Source organism: Halichoerus grypus, chromosome 6, assembly GCF_964656455.1.
Source record: "Halichoerus grypus chromosome 6, mHalGry1.hap1.1, whole genome shotgun sequence".
NCBI lineage: Eukaryota > Metazoa > Chordata > Mammalia > Carnivora > Phocidae > Halichoerus > Halichoerus grypus.
Window position 1 is genome coordinate 56,658,557 of NC_135717.1, and position 17,999 is coordinate 56,676,555.

Here is a 17,999-nt window from a genome sequence, read left to right on the forward strand (position 1 = left end):
CCTAAATCCAAGTTCCTGTACACCAGGCAATGCGTAAACAGGCCTTTTAAAGATACCACTCTATGTTAACTCTTTTCGCACGGCAGGTATCAGCATTTACACAGTTGCTTAATTCCTTTATTAATTTTTTTTAAAAATGGGCTTTACTTTTTAGAGTAGTTTTAGATTCACAGAAAAATTAAGCAGAAGGTATAGAGATTTCCTATATCCCTCCGGTCACCACGTATGCACAGCCTCCCCAACTATCAGCATCCTGCACCAGAGTGGTATATTTGTTGCAATCTATTAACCCACAAGTACCCATCATCATCACCTAAAGTCCATAGCTTACATTAGCATTCACTGTTGGTGTTGTATCTTCTAGGGGTTTGACATATACATAATAACATGTGCCTACCATTGTATACAGAGTAGTTTCACTGCCTGGCAAATCCTCTGTGCTCCACCTGTTCATCTTGTCCTCCCTCCAACCCCTGGCAACCACTGATTTTTTTTTTTTTTAACTGTCTCCATAATTTTGCCTTTTCTAGAATGTTATATGGTTAGAAACATGCATTATCTAGCTTTTCAGATTGGCTTCTTTCACTTAGTAGTGTGTCTTTTCCGTGTCTTCTTGTGGCTTGTTCATTTTTTGTTTTTAGCACTCGATAATATTTCATTGTTCTGATGTACCTCAGTTTATCCCTTCACCTACTGAAGTACATCATGTTTGCTTCCAAGTTTTGGTGATTCTGAATAAAGCTGCTGTAGACATCCATGACATGGAATATCTTTCCATTTATTTAATTCTTTGATTTCTTTCATCAGAGTTTTGTAGTTTTAGTCATATAGATTTTATATGTATTTTGTAGATTTATACTTGAGTATTTTATTTGAGTGCTAATATAAATGGTATTATGTTTTTAATTTAAAATTACAGTTGTTGCTAATATATAGGAAAGTTGCTGACTTTTGTACAATCAACCTTGTACAATTTTGCCAAAATCATTTTTTTAAAAGATATATTTATTTACTTGAGAGAGAGAGTGCAGGAGCCTGGGAGGGGGAGGAACAGAGGGAGAGAGAGAGAGAGAGAGGAAACAGACTCCCTGCTGAGCAGGGAACCTAGTGGGGTGGGAGGGTGGGGGGCTGATCTCTAGCCCCTGAGATCATGACCTGAGCCGAAACCAAGAGTCCAAGGCTTAACTGACTGAGCCACCCAGGCTCCCGTCATTTTTTAGTTCCAGTTTTTTTGTTGCTGTTGGTGTTTTTGGATTTTCTACATAGATGAATGAACATGTTGTCTGTAAGGAAAAACAAGTTTATTTCTTCCTTCCTAATCATTGTACCTTTTATATCTTTATCTTGTCCAGTATGCTGGTGAAAAGGTATGATGAGAGAAGACATCCTTGCCTTGTTTCTGATCTTGGTAAAGCTTCTACTAGTCTCTCACCATTAAATATATTAGCTATAGATATTTTGTAGATGTTCTTTATCAAGTTGAGGAAGTTCCCTGTTATCCCTAGTTTGCTGAGAATTTTTATCATGAGTTGTTGGACTTTGTCAGATGCTTTTTCTGAGTTTATTGATAAGATCATGTGATTTTTCTTCTTTAGCTGTTGATGAGATGGATTACATTTATTGATTTTTGAATACTGAGCCAGCATTGCTTACCTGGAATAAATGCCATTTGGTTATGATGTAGAATTCTTTTTTTATATTGTTGGATTTGATTTGCCTAATATTTTGTTAAGGATTTTTGCATCTATGCTCATCTGTAGTTTTTTTTTCCTAATAATATCTTTGGCTTTGGTACTAGGGTAATACTGCTCTCCCAGAATGAAGTATTTTCTGCTTCTGTCTTCTAGATGAGATTGGAGAGAATTGGTATAATTTCTTCCTTAAATGTTTGGTAGAAATTACCATTAGCCTCTCTCTGCCTGATGCTGTCTGTTTTGGAGGGTTATTAATTATTGGTTCAATTTCTTTTATAGATATAGGCCTCTTTAGATTGTCTATTTTTGTGTGTATTTTGACAGATGTGTCTTTCAAGGAATTGATCCCTTTTATCTAGGTTATCAGATTTGTAGGCATAGAGTTCATAATTCTAGTGTGTGTTTTTCCAACACCACTGAGCAGTTCTCTAATTCTCAGTGGACACTGACTAGTGTCCCACAAATTTAACTCAATTCTGACACTATCTATCTAACTAGAAATAGTGTCAGATCCCACAGGTGTAGGGTTCAGTTCCACAAGACTGCCCTCACTCTCCACTTCCGATGCCAGTCAAAGTCCGGGATATGTCCTATGCTTCTTACTGATTGGCTGTAAATTGGAGGTTCCCATGATCCTCTCAATAGTATTGAGCCATTGTAAAAGCCATATCCTTTTAATGTCCATGAGATCTGTAGTGATATCCCCACTTTCATTTCTGATATTAGTAGTTTGTTATCTTTTTTCTTTCTTTTTTCCTTCTCAACTGTCAATTTTATTGATAATTTCAAAGAACCAACTTTTGGTTGTATTGATTTTTCTTTTAATTGGTGTTGGCATGGTTATCTTTCTCCATCTCTTTACTTTAATGTATATGTGTCTTTATATTTAAAGTGGGCTTCCTGTAGACAACATATAATTGCATTTTGTGTTTTTTTTTCATTGTGGCAATATTTGTATTTAGACCACTGACATTTAAAGTGATTATTGATATTGTTGGATTAATATCTACCATATCTGTTACAGTTTTCTTTCTATTTTTTCTTCCACTTTTTTTTTCCTTTCGTGATTTTAATTGAGCATTTTTTTTTTTTTAATTTTATTCATTTATTTGTCAGGGGTGGGGGGCACAAGCAGGGGGAGCAGCAGGCTCTCTGCTGAGCAGGGAGCCCGATGCAGACTCGATCCCAGGACCCTGGGATCATAACCTGAGCTGAAGGCAGATGCTTAACTGACTGAGCCACTCAGGCATCCCATGGAGCATTTCATATGATTCAGTCTTTTTTCTTTTGTAGCATATCAATTATACTTCTGTTTTTGTTATTTTTAGTGGTTCCCCTTGAGTTCGCAATGTACATTTAAAAGTAGTCCAAATCCACTCTCAAATAACATTATACCACTTCACTGGTAGTGCAGGCAAGTGAAATGATTAACAAAATATTCCCAGTTCTTCTCTCCTGTTCCTGATACCCTTGCTGTCATTTGTTTCACTTATATGGAAATACACACACCCCTCCTATATCATATTTTTCTTCTCTCTGAAGAGCTTTTTTTTTTTTTTAACATTTTTTTGCAAGGTCAGTTTTTTGGCATTTATTTGGCAACAAATTTCCTTAATGGTTTTTTGTTGAGAAAGGCTTTATTTCTTCTTTCCTTTTGAAGAATAATTTCACAGGGTACATAATAGGTCAGTGGTTATTTTCTCTCAACACTATTTTACTCCATTTCCTCTTTTGTTGCATGCTTTCTGAGATGTCAGATGTAATTCTTATGTTTAGTACTGTATAGGTAAGGTGTTTTTCTTCTGCTGGCTTTTCTTTCTTTTTTTTCTTTATCATTGATTTTTTGCAGTTTGAAAATGGTATACCCAGCTGTAGTTTTTTTTTTGATACTTATGCTTGGTGTTCTTGGAGTTTCCCGGACCTGTGGTTTGATGTCTTTCATCAAGTTGGGGAAATGTTGAGTTGTTTTTGCTTTAAGTATTCTGTTTCTTCTGTGCTATTTCAATTATGTCTATGTTTTACTTTTTGTAGTTTCCCACAGTTCTTGGATAATCTGTTGCAGGTTTTTTTTTTTTTTTTCCTTTGCTTTTCAGTTTTGGAAGTTCCTATTGACATATGCTCAAGTCCAGAGATTCTTTAGCCACGTTCTGTCTGCTGATGAGTGCACCACAGGCATTCATTTTTGTTATACTGTTTTTGATTTCTAGTATTTCTTTTTGATTCTTTTTCAGAATTTCCATTTCTGTGCTTATTTTCTTTATCTGTTCTTGCATGTTGTCTCCTATTTCCATTAAAGCTCTTAGCATATTAATTATAGCTTTTAAAATTCCTGGTATGATAACTCCAGCATTCCTGTCATGTGTGAATCTGGTTCTCATGCTTATTCTTCAAACTGTGTTTTTTGCCTTATAGTGTGGCTTGCTGAAAGCTAGACATGATGTAGTAGATAAAAGAAACACCATCCTAAAAAAAAAAAAAAAGGAACACCGTCCTTTAATGACATAATAGTAAGGTGTTAGGTAAGAAGTGTTCTATAGTCTGGTGATTAGGTCTCAGTCTTTTAAAGTGAGCCTCTTCCCCTAGGGTGTGAATTTCTCACCTGCTTCTCAGTTTTTCCCCCTCTTAGGTGGGAAAAGATGGCTAGATGGGCTGAATTTGGGTATTCCCCTTCTTCCACATGGGAGGCTGGAGCAGGCTGGAGTTGGGAATTTCCCTTACCCGAGGTGGGTTAATCTCTGGTAACACCCTAGGTGGTTAGGTGCTGGTTAAAAGAATTAACAAGTGGCCTTGTTAAAAAGAGAATGCTCTGGTGTATCTCACAATAGTTATTGTCCTCTTCCCCTTGCTGAAAAATAGAAAATTTTCTCTGATATTTATCTTGATATCCTGGGAAAGCTCATGAAAATAAAATTTACAAAAATGTGGGAAATCCCCTATGTCTGGGCCCTTTTGGATTTTAGCTCTTAGAATTGTGTACACTTAGCCTCCAGCAGTTTGTCTGTTACAGGTTAGATCTGTGGTACTGGTTCTTGGTGATATTTTTGCTTATGGGTTTCTGCTCTGTTAAATTGTATTCTGTGTATCCATCTGTCTGTGTCTCTAAATTTGGGGACAGCATTTGGCCTGTGACCTCACTTTTGAGGGATCTCAGAAGAGTTGTTTATTTTTCACTTTACTCAGCTTTTTACTTGTTGGATGGAGTGGTAACTTCCAAGTTCCTTAAATGCTGTCCTGGAAACTGGAAGTAATTCCTTATTTTTGGTGCTTCAGTCTCAACTATGCTTTGTGTCTTTCCTTGTCTAGAAAAACTTTGCTTTATTTCCAGAAAGCAAATCTTCACTCATTTGCTCAGGTGGGTTGGGGAGAGGTGGTTGCTCTTTGAGTAAGGAAGGCAAAGTAGGTACCTACCTACACACTTCGAGCAGCATTAATCCATTCTAAGTCCTCTTTCTTCTCTGCTGTCAGCTGCAGGCATTTCCTTCTGCTACCAGTATTTGACTTTTCTGAGAATTCAGTGGTGTAAAACAGGCTGGTTCTTAAGCTTTTTTGTTAGTGCCAGTATATGATGCATCTTTTTTGGGTCTTCTAAGTAGGTACCATGTATCTATATTGTTACATAGTTTTTGAGATATTGTTGCTGTTACTGCTTCTCATGTTTTCCTTATCCTTCTGTGTTTGCCTTAAAAAATCTTTTATTTTAATTAAGGGAGGGAGCTTAATGAGATGATTGGGCTCCATCTGTGATACCTCTGTTGATGTTCTTAATTTGTTAAGTTTTCATTTAATGGAAAGTACTCAGTTAGAGCTTGGTTTCTTTTGTTCATTTTCCTTCTTCCCCATGTCAGACATGAAAATCAACAAAATCATATAATTAGTTTAATTGCCTGAAACTTTCTGTTAGAGATTTGTGCCTTGTCATGTTTCTTCATTGGCAAGTAAACCTAAGAATTATTTGATAATGAAAGTATTTCTTTATTTTAGTCTTTCTTCATGGGGAAGGGAATAGACCTGTATGTAGGGGTTTTTTTTTTTTTAAATAAATAAGTATCAATGGCCTACTTCTCTTTTTTTTTTAAGATTTGATTTATTTATTTATTTGAGAGAGAATGCACGCGGGGGCAGGGGGAGGAGCAGAGGGAGAGGGACAAGCAGACTCTGCACTGAGTGCAGAGTCAGACATGGGGCTCAATCTTAGGACCCTGAGATCAAGACCTGAGCTGAAATCAAGAGTCAGATGCTTAACCAACTGAGCCACCCAGGTGTCCCATCAATGGCTTATTTTTTTTTCTTTTTAAAATATTTTTTTGTTTTTTATTTTTAAAAATTTTTTTATTTAAATTCAATTTAGTTAACATATAGTGTACTATTAGTTTCAGGGATAGGATTTAGTGATTCATCAGTTGCATGTAACACCCAGTGCTCATTACATCATTGAAGATGTACTTGACTCTCTCATTAAACAGGCCGCTGGCAGCTATTTTGATTTCTTATCACAATGTGGTCATTTGAATGTTCTTTTTAAAAATAATGTTTCTGCAATTTCTTTTCATAATACACAGAGAAAGCAACGAGTGAGATGAATACTGCTGAGGATTGGGGCCTCATTTTGGATATTTGTGATAAAGTCGGTCAATCTCGAACTGGGTAAGTGTTACAAAGTTTCAGAGGAGCTTTATTTATTCTCTTTATTAACATGAATAAAATGAGAGTTAGAAGGTAAAACATATTACAATTTAGTTTTAAAAGGGAATATTTTTGCTAGCAAGATTTGAGGAATCATCCCCTTTAAGTTACTCTCTGTAACCAATTAGGATAACATGACTGGTAACAATGTTGATATTTTAATTAAAACCTTGTCCATAGTTGCTTCCTGAAGTCTAGCTTTTTCCACTGACTTTTAAAACCATTAGTGATTTCTCAATTGATTTCTCAAGTTTCATGGTTATTTTTCAGTTCTTTTCTTCATTGTCGTATCTGCAGTATTCCACCTAACTAATCAGTGACTATAGAAAGAGAGTTTAGGACAGTATAATCTTAAACTTTTTGGCATAAAGCCTTTTTGTTAATACAGAGCTTTCAATACAGCAAGTAGATTAACTGGTATACAGATTAATAATTTCCTTAATTCCTAGGCTAATAACATCTGGTTATTAGCCTCATTTACCCCTTTATGCCACAAAAATATTGTCTTATTAATGTACTTTTCCTGTGAAAAATGTTAGAGAACACTGCTGTTTTATATTTGATTCTTTTTTTTTTTTTTTTTAAGATTTTATTTTTAAGCAACTTCTACATCCAACATGGGGCTTAAACTCATAATCAAGAGTTGCATGCGTCACCAGCCAAGTCATTCAGGCACCCCTATACTTGATTCTTGTGGTGCTAATCTTAACCCTCTGATGATGCTTTCTTTGGCTCTCCTTCCTCCCCTCCTAAATATAGGCAGTTCCTTAAACTTTCTTTGGTCTATTTTTTTTCCCCTAATACTTTTTTCTTTTCTAGTACATTTTTTTTTTTTTAAATCTTACAAGTTCTACATATCTTTATATGGGTGACATCTGTATTTTCAACTCTGATTTTTCTCACCGTATCATTAGTCTTGTGGACACATCATTATTTCTGGACATCATACTGTATAAGCTTTGATCTCACCATGTAGAAACCCGAAGTCATGTCTCTTTTTGCTTTAAACCTGCTTTCCCTCTTTTGTTTCCTGTCTCTGTTAATGACAAGATTATTTCATTTGCACTTAAGACCTCAGTCACCACCACATTAATACTGTTGCTAAATTCTGTCAATTTGCCTCCAAAATATCTCACAGAGTGTTGATATTATAAAGTTTTCTCAGTTAACTTCTTGAACCTGGCCAAACCAGGCAAGGGCAGTTTGTCTTCAAGGTCTTTCTACCCCTTCAATCAAGCCCTTTTCGGCCTGTTACATGCGGCCCTTGTCAGGTTCCCCAAAATATGGCCTCCATATGTGGCCTCACCCATCCCCTTTGTTGTCGTTATATTTTAGTGTACTGAGTCTTTTTGTTTCTGACCCTGTTAGTTCCTTAATTTAATTGGAATTTGAGTAGCTTCTCTGTGATGTATATCTATTCCTTTTTCTCTATTTCTGTTGGTCCCACTTTACTTGAGACATTCCTTACCATGCCTGGACTAGTAAATTAACCTTCGGACATTTCTTTCCATTTCTTTTCTGTCCACTTCTTATATCTAGTTGCCCTATAACAACTCTGACCATGTTACTCCCCTACTTTCTGTGGTGAGTTGTCTGACCTCCCTTTAGGCATCTGACTCATTTATTTTCCATTTACTCTAAATACCATTTTTTTCAACTCAAGCTTTTCAGTTGCCAGTGCTTTTCTACCTTAGTTTAATGCTTTTCGTCCTTGTATTCCTTTAGTGTGAAATATTTTATTCTCCCATTTTCTGTTTCTGTGTCTCATATCTTTCCAGGCCCAATATACATATCATTTTTTCCACAAAGCTTTCTTTATCCCCTTTACAGCAAATCATATTATGGTCCTGTGAATCCTCAAAGCACTCTATCAAAATCATTTTTGTTTGTGTTTTGTTTTGTGTTATGGTAGTTTATGTCTATCTGATAGACTTAGATTTGTAGAATGAAAAGGTCCATTAATATTTGTTGTGCAGAGGAAAGAAGCAGATAGCTTAGTGGTTGAGAGTATGGACTTTGGGGTGAGACTGCCTGGGTTCACATCCTAGCTCTGACCACTTTGCTGTGTCACACTGGGTAAGTATCATATCTTCCTCATTTGCTACGTAGGAATAAAAATTGTGTCTTCTTCACAGGGGGCTTATTGTCAGTGTGAGATTAATTAACATATATAAAGTGTTTATAGTAGTATCAGGCACATGGTTAAATGGGTGCAACTTAACCTCTTTTTGATTGAAGTTCAATTTTGTGACAATTTGTCTGTTAAGGATTAGGTATCAACCTAATTCCATCCTAGTATATTTTGGAGATAAAACTTTTATCTAGCATTCCAGTTACAAGTCCTGCCTCTCTTCACCCTGTCAGTTTTCTTTTCATCTTTACATTAGTAAAGATAAATTTGGTATTCATTTTGTAGATACTTTTTATAATAATTTGGTTTGTGATTTCTCTTTAAGAATAATGTTTTATATACATATCCAGTTGTGTTTTCACTTTCTTGTTGTACCTTGATAATTTCATAATAGGAAATGAAAACCATTAGGGCTGTGTTCACTTTCATGGGCCTTCGGCACTTTTACGTTCATGGATCCCTTTCTCCATGAAAATTAATAAAACTATTTTACGACTGCATTGGAACAAAGACAACTGTATTATTATACATCCAAACATTTTCTTTGCCCCAAAAGTTCATTTTTTCTCTCTTTTCTTTTTCTTTTAAAATAAGTTAAAATGGGCAACCCTCTCAGTTCCCCTTCCTCTTTGGGAGCTTTGTACTATCACTTTACTATCGCTCAATAAACTTTGCTTTGGAAAAAAAGAAAATAAAATAAATTAAACATTTTTGTGGGCCCCTAAAACTATTGTGGGTCCTAGGTGTTGTACCTACATGCTTAAGGATAAGTGTTACACAATTGTGTTAGATATTCTCAGATCAGCTTAGTAGTAGAAAATTATGAAGGTGCTTTTCAGGTGAGCAGTAAACTGTGGGATACTTATGGTGGTGTTCATAATATTTCTTTTGTTGGCTTAGTTTTTATTGTAAAATATATATAACAAAATTTATGACTTTAAACATTTTGTGGCATGTTTGTGACATTCAGTACGTTCACATTGTTGTGGGATTATCACCACTATCCATTTCCAGTACTTTTCATCATCCCTAACTAAAACTCTGCTTACTAGATAACAACTCACCCCCACCCACTCCCCCCCACCAGCACCTGGTAACCACTTACCGTTTGTTTTTAATTTTTGGAATCATTTTGTAGTTAGTATATATGGAGAACTTGTGGAGATTTGGTTTATGTTATCTAGGAACCTACATACATACGTTTAGTTATGGGTTGCTGATGGTAGCATAAGAATATTGAACATTACTGTAGGTTGTCTGCAAGGTAGTCTAGGTATCTGGTGTGCTTTAGAGAAGACTGAGAAATGTCATTGGTGTAAGAGAGGTGTTCCTGAAGCCATACCCATGTAATGTGTATTTTCCTAAAACAGATTTAAATAGGGTAGGTTGAAGTAGAGGGAAGTTATGGATTGGAATGTGTTTCATACAGTTATTCGTGTACTAGGTAACAGTCTAGATTTTTTAAAAAAGCATTGCCGTTTGGTTTTAATCTAATTTTATAAAATGTACAGATCTATTTAAGAAGGTGGATTTGGGGATTGTGGAGGGAACTTTAGGAAAAGCTTTTCTTTTTCTGTAAGCTTTGGTATTTTTATCAAAATGATTTGTCACCATCAGTATATTGTGGAATTATTTAGTGCATAAATAAAATAATTTATATCAAGTCTTTTTCCCCCTGGCCCCTAGATCCTTTTGGCCTTTTCTTCTTCTTCTTTTTTTTTTTTTTTTTTAAGTATCATCTATTTTAGAGTTGTTGTAGTCTGGAAAATATTCTCAAGTTTTGAAGGGAAGAAAAAGCGCCATTATTGTGAAATTTCATTTACTCAGAACTGTGACCCATAAACATGGCTTCCAGTGTTTTGAAAAACGTTCCTTTAATTCTTTTTTTTTTTTTTAATATTTATTTAGTTGACAGAGAGAGAGACAGCGAGAGAGGGAACACAAGCAGAGGGAGTGGGAGAGGGAGAAGCAGGCTTTCCGTGGAGCCGGGAGCCTGACGTGGGGCTCGATCCCAGGACCCCGGGATCATGACCTGAGCCAAAAGCAGACGCCTAACTACTGAGCCACCCAGGCACCCCTAATTCTTTGTCTTTTAAAAGTTTTATTGTTCTGTTCTTTAAACCATACATACATATTTGTGAGTGTATTTATATTTGTTGATTTCAAGAAATACTTATGCTTATATAAAATACGTACTTTTTTGATTTAAAAATAGATTTATATTTACATGGCTCAAAAATGAAAACAGCTTGAAAAGATGAACGTGGACAAGTCTAACTCCTATCCCTGTTTTTCTCCCCCCATCCTCTATAGATAACTGTTTTTGTTCCTTTTGTATCTTTCCGTTGTTTCTTTATAGAAATACGAATATATTTTCCATTCATATATAATAAGCATATTATATACACGATTCCACATTTGTAATTAGTTAATTCATTAATATATCCTGATAGCCTTAGGAATATATTTCTTTTGATGTCTGTTAGCCGTGCATTGGTTGTTAAATTGACAAACTTAGAAATCATTTTGTAGTTTAACATGAGTTTTTGATTAGTGGCATGTAGAATATTACCACACTTAAATAATAATTATTAACTAAAATCATTTAATTAATAATTACAAATAATTATATCAGTCTCAGGAAACCTAGTAGATGTGGTTACTGTTTACTTCCTGTAGGTTAGAGGGTTTTTTTTAAGCCTGAAATGTTTGAATATGCTGGACTTGAAACTTTAAAGAACATTTTGAAAATTTCTTCTGACTTCCTAGGATATTCACATGACTTTTATTTTATTTTATTTTTTTTTTATTCACATGACTTTTAGTGTGCAATTCCAGTGTATGAGTAAGTACTGAAAAATGCCTAGCCAATGAGGTCATATGATGGACTGAAAAGTCTGTTTGTTTAGAATCAAGAGAACTTTGAGAATGATGGTAGCATTTTTCTTTAACATGTCTTCACATAATGAATAGCTTTTGTTTGTTAGTTTTAATTGATTTGTTTATATTCGCATGTGAAAAATAAATGTGAGGGTAGGTGTTGATTATCCACAATACCAAGTTAAAATTTTTCTCTAATTGACATCTAGATTAATTTGTGCTATTATTTTATATCTGAACTGTCTTTGCTTAGCTTTGGTCAGAGATATAGTTGACTGAATGTGGAAAACATGATGTAACTTTTTCCTTTATGTGGTTAAGGGATCTATTTAGGCGGTAAATCTTTGATTTATTCCTGTAGAACTAGAAGGATAATGACAATTATTACTGACATTTTGTGAAAAATACAAATATAAACCTTTGGAAAAGAGTTTGCTAAAAATGCTTTTCATTTTGTCTGTCTTGTCTTGGACCTGGGCTGTGACTATTTCTGTTTTTCAACTGGAGTTTGATAGAATATTTCCAGATTTTTTTTTTAAAGGAAAAAGTAGTCTCTGACCCAGCCATCTTCAATCAGGTAGAGAAACACATCTCTTCCTATATATATTATATTCTATTATAATTGTAGCTTCAGCTTATAGGCCTTAATTTTCAAAATCAAGTGCTCTTTTAAAAATAATAGCCAACATTTATTGATGGCTTATTATTTGCCAGGTCTTGTTTAAGTTCCTTAGAAACATTATATATATAATTATCACAGCAGTTCTAGGTACTGAAGGTTTTTCCAGTTTACAAATGGAATCTAATTCATATTTAGGATTAAGTATAATTTAAATTAGGGGAAATCCCAACAGGAGTAAAATTAAAGGGTTTTTTTTGTAAAGTGTGGTCTTGATTTCCATGTCTCTTTTAGTTTACATTGTGGAGTTATTTTTAGTTTCATTTTCTCTACATCAGTCATTTTTTTCTTTTATTTGACAAAACAATGAGTACTGCCTGGGTATCATGCTTTGTGTATGCAGTGTTAAATAAAACAACAAAGCCTTTGTGATCAGCGGTGGTGACAGTTAGTAGAAAGTAGAAATAAACAGGTAGATAACAAGCTAAGAAGATAGTGATCAGAGTGCTTTAGTGGAGAATAAAAGGGGAAGACCTACTTAGATTTTTCAGGGAAGGACTAGTTTGAAGGGATAACATTTACGATTTTAAAGTTGAGAAGAATGTAAGAGCTGAAAGCAGGTCCCGGGCAGAGGAGATAACATTTACATGAATCCTGCAAGAGAGAAAATGCTTGGTGCTAGGAACTTCAAAGATACAGAGTAGCTGGAACAGAGGTGAGTTGCCCTAAATGAGCACAGAGTTGGATATAAGAGAGTGAGTGAGTTAGAAAAATAGAAGTGATAGTTGGAATGCTTGAAATTGAGATTATAGAGGGTTTTCACTTATCGGTAATGGTATGGTCTAGGATGTGATCATGGCAGTTAATAAAGTGGGATAGAAGCTGAAAAGTCAAGATGTTGGGAACATCACTTACGTAGATGAATTAACATCTCTGAGAATTAAGACAGGAATAATGTTGGAGAGAGTGGCAGTGAGCCAGGAGTTAAAATCACTGAGGGATGAAGGAGTAATTGAGATGTTTCTTTTTGTTGTTGTTGTTTTGTTTTTTAGAGAGAGAGGGAGGGGTAGAGGAAGAGGGAGAGAGATAATCTGAAGTAGGCTCCATACCTAGCACAGAGCCCAACATGGTGCTTGATTCCACAACCTGGGGATCATGACCTGAGCCAAAATCAAGAGTTGGACACTTAACCGACTGAGCTACCCAGGCGCCCCGCTTGAAAACAAAAAAAAATTTTTTTTTTTTTGTTAGTCACCATACAGTACATCATTAGTTTAATGTAGTGTTCCATGATTCATTGTTTGCGTATAACACCCAGTGCTCCATGCAGTATGTGCCTTAATACCTGTCACTGGGCTAACCCATCCCCCAAACCCCCCTCCCCTCTAAAACCCTCAGTTTGTTTCTCGGAGTCCATAGTCTTTCATGGTTTGTCTCCCCCTCTGATTTCCCCCCCTTAATTTTTCCCTTCCTTCTCCACTTGAGGTTCTTTAAATAAATGCAGTAAGAAGATAGTCTGGCCTGATGAGAATTGGACTGTTTTAGGAAAGAGGGAGGAAGAATGATTTGGAAGTAGTAAAGGGGGCAAAGAAGACCCATGTCTTGTACCTCCCTATATAGTGGGAGTAGTATCTTCCCTGGAGAGCCAGATTTCTGTAGAGCCAGAGGACTGAGGATTGGGGCTTTTGTTGATGGTGGACTGTGAATTCTAGAGGACACAGTGGAGAGGTTCCAGAAGGTGGAAAGTACTGCATATGTAGAGCTATTTAATGATGGGTAGTTTGCAGCTTCTCATAGGGACTGGTATAAACAGGCATGTGTTCTCAAATTCTCAATTATTGGATAGTAGAGAAAGTTGGGTGCCTAAGACTTCCTCCTGACCTTTGCAGATGGAACCTTGGAGGCCTAGGAAGGAGTGGTTGGGGCTCTCTTTTGACTCCTGTCCGTAAAGGTGAAGGGGCCTGAGGTGGGATAGTCTTTGTTTTTATTTTGTTTGTTTGATTTTTAAAGATTTATTTGTTTATTTATTTGAGAGAGAGAGAGTACATGCAATGGGTGGGGAAGGGCAGAGGGAGAGAGAATCTTAAGCAGACTCTTGCTGAGTGCAGAGCTGGACTCGGAGCTCGATCCCATAGCCCTGAGATCACAACCTAAGCCAAAAACCAAGAGTCGGATGCTTAACTGACTGTGCCACCCAGGTGCCCCAGTCTTTGTTGTTGTTGTTGTTTTTTAAAGTTTTTATTTTAATTGCAGTTAGTTAACATACAGTGTTATGTTAATTTCAGGTGTACAATATAGTAATTCAGCACTTCCATACATCACTCAGGGCTCATCATGGAATAGTCTTACATTGAATCAAAGGCTCTTAAACATCATTTTCTGTATTTAAGAGATTTTTATGTTTCCTTTTCTATGAACTGTTCATATCCTTTCATTTCTTGTAGTCTTTGATATTTTAGGGACATACCTTGTCTATAATTTGAGTTGTGTGTGTGTGTGTGTATATATATTATGTTATTCTTTTTACTTTGTTGTTTTTCCATTTGGAAGTCTTTAATTTTTATACAGGTAAATTTATCAGTCTTTTCTTATGGTTTGTAGAATTTTGAATTGTACAGGACTTTCCCTCTCCAAGGTTTTAGTGGAATTAACTCATTTTTTCTTTATGGTTTCATTTTTTTGGTTTCATAATTAGTAGACTTTGGTTTTTTTTTTTTTTTTTAAATTTTTTTATTGTTATGTTAATCCCCATACATTACATCATTAGTTTTAGATTTAGTGTTCCATGATTCATTGTTTGTGCATAACACCCAGTGCTCCATGCAGAACGTGCCCTCCTCAATACCCATCACCAGGCTAACCCATCCTCCCAACCCCCTCCCCTCTAGAACCCTCAGTTTGTTTTTCAGAGTCCATCATCTCTAGTAGACTTTGGTTTTTAAATCATTTTAGATTTGCAGAAAAATTGAGTGGACAGTGCAAAGAATTCTATATACACACCCTACCCCTCACATACAGCTACCCCTATTATTAATATCTTGCATTGTGTGGTACATGGGTTATAAGTGATGAACCATTGTTATTATTATTAACTGAAATCCATTGTTTCCATTAAAGCTCATCTCATGCTGTACAGTTTTATGGATTTTGACAAATCTTTAATGATATATATCTATCATTAGAGTATCACACAGAATAGCTTCACCATCTTAAAACTGTTCTTTGCTCCACCTATTCATTCTTCTCCTCCCTCTCTTTTAATCTCTGACAACCAGTTTTTTTTTTTATTGCTTCTTTAATGTTGCCTTTATCAAAATGTTGTATAATTAAGATCATATATGTAGCCTTTTCAGACTGGCTTGTTTTACTTAGCAAAATGCATTTAAGCTTCATCTGTGTCCTTTCATGGCTTGATAACCCATTTCTTTTTATTTCTGAATAATATTCCATTATGTGGATGTACTGTAGTTTATCCATTCACCTATTGAAGGACATCTAGATTCCTTCCAGTTTTTGGTAACCGAGTAAAGCTGCTATGAAATACATTCACGTACAGGTTTTGTGTATGTGGACATAGGCTCTCAACTCAATTGGGTAAATACCTAGGATCATGGTTGCTGGATCATTTTGAAGACTGTGGTTAGCTTTGTGAGAAATTGCCAAGCTGTTTTCCAAAGTCTCTGTACCTGTGGTTACATTTTTTACATTTAAATCTTTGCTCTATTTGGAATATCCTCTTATGTAGTAAGAGGTATGGCTCAAAATTTATTTTTTTCTGTTTGGCTACCCAAAATACCAGTGCCATTTACTGAATAATCCATCTTTTTCCTTTCTGATTTGAAATACTGCCTTTATATATTACACTCCTGTATGTATTACCCTGTGTATTTTTTGAACTTTATCTTTTGTCCTATTCGAACGTGTGTATACATGTGCTGCTTCCACGTGGTTTCAGAGTTTTTCTAAATACTCCTTCCCCTTTCTACTGTCCCCACATAAACTTTGGGATTGGCTTGACTAGTCTAAAAACAAAACTATTTCTTTTTAAATTGGCTTAGTTTTAAATTAATAAATTGTCTTTATGATATTAAATCTTCCTATCCAAGAACATCGCATATCTTTGTATCTTTTAGTAGTGTTGTGAAGTTTTCCTCTTAGAAGTCTTGAATATTTTTGGTAAAGTTTCTTATGAAGTATTTTGACCTTTTTGCCACTGTTGAAGTGAAGTCTTTCTTAAACTGGTTGTTTGATAAGAATTTTCTTTTTTCATCAGTGGACTGTATTATAACATCTGTGTATCCTGAAGAGAATGATCCGTTTTAAGGGGGAAATTGAGATGATGATTTGGGAGAAAGTGGGTATAGTAGCAGGAGCCAAGTCCTTGATTAGGGTAAGGTTCTGATTCAGTCTTATTTTTTCATCTTTACTTGCCCTAGACAGTGATTTTACTTTTGTATTTTATTGCAGTTTTTAAAACACCATATATTTTACAGCTAAGACCTATAGAATCCTCGTGACTATAGAGATCGTTTCACAGATAAGGAAACTAAAACCCTGAGATTTTAATGTGACTTTCCAAAAGTAGTAACAGAGGCAAATTCGAAGTCAGGTTTTTACTCCCAATCTTATGTTTTTTTTTCTCACTTTTCATTAAGTGCCTATAATGAAGAATTATTTGAAAGTTAAAATCATGAATCAGGACATGCTGATCTGATATTGAAGTTTTGAGTGATTCTTCTCTCTCATATGCATTATATTACATTGTGTTTTGCTTGACAGAAATACACCTTAGTGTTATATGGTCTAGGAAACTCAAAATATCACCATATTGAATTTAAGTATGTAGTTACTGTTAATCTATCCTTCCATTAATCCTCAGTATGTAGTATGTAGAAGTTTAGTTTACCTCCTTTCCTGCTGAAGTCTTTTGGAATCATGAACTTGTTCTTTAAATAGCCAGATAACATCATTTGTATACTATATTCATGTTCCGTTGGTCATCTCATGAGAAACACCTACAAGCTCAAAGTCAAGAATTTGATATTTATGCTGTTTCACCCTTGCTGCCCTTGTGTAGGCTGTGTTTTATGTAATCTGTATTATAGATCAAATCTGTATTTTGAATATGCCATTGAATATACAGTTATTTGTTTCAGTTCTGATTGCTTTCATATTTTATATTAGAGTTCTCTTACAGTTCGTGTAATGCTTTTATGCTTTTGAAAGGCATCCTCGACACTAGACTCTTCTCAGTATTCAAGGAAGGTTTTTATTATCTATTAATTTAAAAATAAATTACTTCAGCAAAGATTTGAATTCCCGTATCTTTCAGTGTGTGCCTGCTAGGTACTACCCCCGTACTAAGACTGTGCACATTTAGCCTTCCACCGCACCACATAAATCCCTGAATGGTAAGTTGTAGTAAAGCATGTAAAATGACAATTTAAAAATCACTTTAAGATTATTTGAAAGTTAAAGTTGTAAAAGTAATTTGATAGAAGAACAAACTAGAACTAATGTTGTTGAAGTTTTCTGTATCCCTGGCACAATTCTTAAAGGAAGTATTGGAATAACATACTGATTAGGAAGCTTTAGAATCCCCTTTCAAGATGAGGTCTGTCTGTCAAGCTTCAAATCTTTTCTACTTTTTCTGCTATATTATAGTGCTGCTTTTGTCTAGTAGTGGTTCTCAGCCTGGGTGATATTGATATATTAGGGATGGCTTTGGTTGTCAAAATATGGGTGTATAAGTACTGACACTGGTTAGGTGGGGCCCAGGAATGTGATACTCCAGATAGTCTTACACTACAAAGAATTTTTCTGTTCTGAACACGTAATAGTGCTTCTACTTAGAAACCTACTGCTAGTGTCTTTGTCCTTTTTCATTCTTATTTCGTAGGTGATTAGAGGTTAACTATGCAAGCACATTCATTAACTGTGTTTTACCTTATTATTAACTATTTTTTTTCTGTTTTTCTTTTATATTTGCAAT

General features: G+C 35.2%; 1 protein-coding gene across 2 annotated transcripts in view; it reads left to right on the forward strand.

Annotated features, from left to right (window-relative positions):
- STAM (signal transducing adaptor molecule) overlaps nt 1-17,999 on the forward strand; it is an 82,248-nt gene that overhangs the window by 14,123 nt on the left and 50,126 nt on the right. The window contains exon 2 of one of the 2 annotated variants that reach the window (XM_036097072.2): nt 6,254-6,338. The exons of the other annotated variant lie outside the window; for it this stretch is intronic. Coding sequence (XP_035952965.1) covers nt 6,254-6,338 — 85 coding nt within the window. The remainder of the gene's footprint in view (nt 1-6,253; nt 6,339-17,999) is intronic. 2 annotated transcript variants of the gene reach the window in all.